A 2,544-nucleotide genomic window follows, 5' to 3' on the forward strand; every position below is an offset into this window, starting at 1 on the left:
CTCTGGCTGGGGCCCCTCAGAGGCAGTAGGAGAGAGACAGTGAAGGTTGCCAAGGGAGGGCGTCCAGACCCAGGGTGGGGATGGCAGGGGCCCTGCGGTCCTAGGAGGGCAGGAGGGCCTGGAGGGGAGATCTGCACAGCAGAAGGGCCCTAGCTTCCGCTGCTCAGCATCCCCAGCAGTTTACTGGGCTCCAGGCCCTGCTGCTGTGCTACCGTCTGCACGTCGAAGCCCATGTGCATCAGGAACTGGGCCACATTCATCTCCTGCCCCGTGAACTGGTCCCGGATGGTGGGGCATGAGGGGTTGCAGTGGGGCCAGGGGCAGCTGTCCACCAGGTGGATGGGGCAGCCCTTCAGGGGGGCTTTGTTGGCCTTGTGGCTGTCGTGGAGGCTTCGGTCCCAGCAGTGCAGCGCCCGGGGCAGCGAGGTCCCCTTCACCTGGACGTCTGTCCAGTGGCTGCAGACAGAAACCCAGGTTGGGGATCACTCGGGTGTGGCCAAAGCAGGGGACGGCATTGCCACCACTGAGTTCTTGCCACACAGCTGGTTGTGCAAGTGGTTTTGAAAACCCTCAGAAGAAGCCAGAGCTGGGGAGGCTGGTGGGCAGGCCTGCTGGGGATGGGGGCGTTGCAGATGTCTGGATTGAGAACCATGGATACAAGCTGTTCTGGGGCCAGGGGGCACTGACCTTCGGATGATGATCTCGTGAGAGAGGCAGGCGGGGGCAAAGCTGGCCCTGTTAGGGAGAAGGCAACCTGTGAGCAACCACATCACACCTCAGCTCCTTCCCCACCCCAAAGCGCATAGGTCACAGCTCCTCTCCTGGGAGGCTGTCCCCTACCTGGCTCCTACTTCCCTCCTGCTGCTTGCTGTGTTGGCCAGTGGCTCCCCCTACGCCTTATCCCCACCAGCTCCCAGGTGCCCTATTAACCCCTGTCCCTTTCTGCCTCCAAATCCTGCTCAGAGTAGGGGCTCTGCTGGACAGGTGAATATTTGTTTTTTTAATAGACTTTAGTTTTTCACAGAAGCTTTATGTTCACATTGAAATTGAATGGAAGACATAGATTCTTTTTCATCCCCTGCTCTGATCCATTCACAGCCTCCTCCATCATGAATATCCCCCACCAGTTGGTATGTTTGTTACAATCAATGAACCTAGATGACACATTATCACCACCCAGAGTCTGTAGTTTACATCAGGGTTCATCCTTGGAGTTGTAAGTCTATGAATCTGGACAACCGTATAATGACACATGGGCTTCCCTGGTGGCTTAGATGATAAAGAATCTGCCTATATGAAGGAGACCAGGCTTCAATCCCTGGCTTGTGAAGGTCCGAGGGAGACGGGAATAGCTACTACTCCAGTATTCTTGCCTGGAGAATTCCATGGACAGAGGAGCCTGGTAGGCAACATGTCTGAGCGGCTAACGCTACTACGACTGCAATGACATGTGTCCACCGTTGTACCATACAGAGCAGTTCCTCAGCCCTAAACATCTACTGTTCTCCACCTATTTATACCTCTCTCTCCCAACCCCTGGCCACCACTGATCTTTTTACTGTGTCCATAGTTTTGCCTTTTCCAGGATGTCATAGGGGCTTCCCAGGTGGCACAGTGGTAAAGAATTCGCCTGCCAATGCAGGAGATGCAAAAGACTTGGGTTCGATGTCACAGAGTTGGAATCACACCACATGTGGCCTTTTCAGACTGGCTTCTTTCACTTGGTAACATGCATTTACAGTTCCTCCTCTTTTCGCGGCTTAGTTGCTCACTCCTCTCTAGCGCTGGGTAGTACCCCTTTGTCTACATTGACCACAGTTTATCACCTCAAGGACCCCTGGGTTGCTTCCTGTTTTCCATCTTTGCGGCCTCTCTTTTCAAGTCAAGTGGTTTACTATGTATCTGGGGGGCCAAGTGGGGTCCCCACACACTCACGGCACATCCTTGAGTGTGTTCCGCAGCTCACGGCCCAGGTTCTGGATGTACAGCCATTGGCCCTCCTGCACCGGCTGCCCCGTGAGGTGCACATTGTCCACAGTCAGCTGGGCCTCGTCAAACAGCCACTGCACCACGAACACCGGGCCTGGGGGGATGGCTCAGCTGGGCCTCGCCTCGGAGCTCTGCCCCCCACCCCAGGCTCCAGGGGCAGAGGCCAAAGCCAGCTCCACAGCAGGCTTACAGCCCAGCCAGGCCCTGGCTGCAGAGTGCTGGCGACTAGTCCCCCTGGCACGCTGCCTTGAAGAGGTGCCTCGTTCCCTCCTCCCACCTTGGCCTGGCTCCAAGGACTCCACTTTGACCAAAACATGGCGATTATGTTGCTTTGAGTGTGGTGCTGGCGAGGGACAGCCAAGGCCCCACGCAGGGACAGCACTGGGATTCAACTCCAAGGCACGTTCCTCACTGTGGGTGTGGTCAGCGTAACCAACCATCCTAGTTTGCTTTGAACTGAGTGGACTTTTAGTGCTAAAACTGAGAAAGTCCTGGCCAGGCTCAGATGACTTTGTCAACCCTTCTTGGGTGTGGCAATGGTCTCTGAGCCTAGCC

At 56.0% G+C, this 2,544-nt stretch overlaps 1 protein-coding gene across 1 annotated transcript in view; it reads right to left on the bottom strand.

Annotated features, from left to right (window-relative positions):
- Positions 1-10: 10 nt before the first annotated feature.
- The window catches only part of NOTUM (notum pectinacetylesterase homolog (Drosophila)), a gene marked incomplete at its 5' end in the record, with an annotated part of 6,430 nt that continues 3,896 nt past the window's right edge, over positions 11-2,544 (bottom strand). The window contains 3 exon segments of the mRNA XM_010856538.1: positions 11-456; positions 688-735; positions 1,936-2,193. Coding sequence (XP_010854840.1) covers positions 150-456; positions 688-735; positions 1,936-2,193 — 613 coding nt within the window.

Source organism: Bison bison, unplaced genomic scaffold, assembly GCF_000754665.1.
Source record: "Bison bison bison isolate TAMUID 2011002044 unplaced genomic scaffold, Bison_UMD1.0 scf7180017864371, whole genome shotgun sequence".
Lineage (NCBI taxonomy): Eukaryota > Metazoa > Chordata > Mammalia > Artiodactyla > Bovidae > Bison > Bison bison.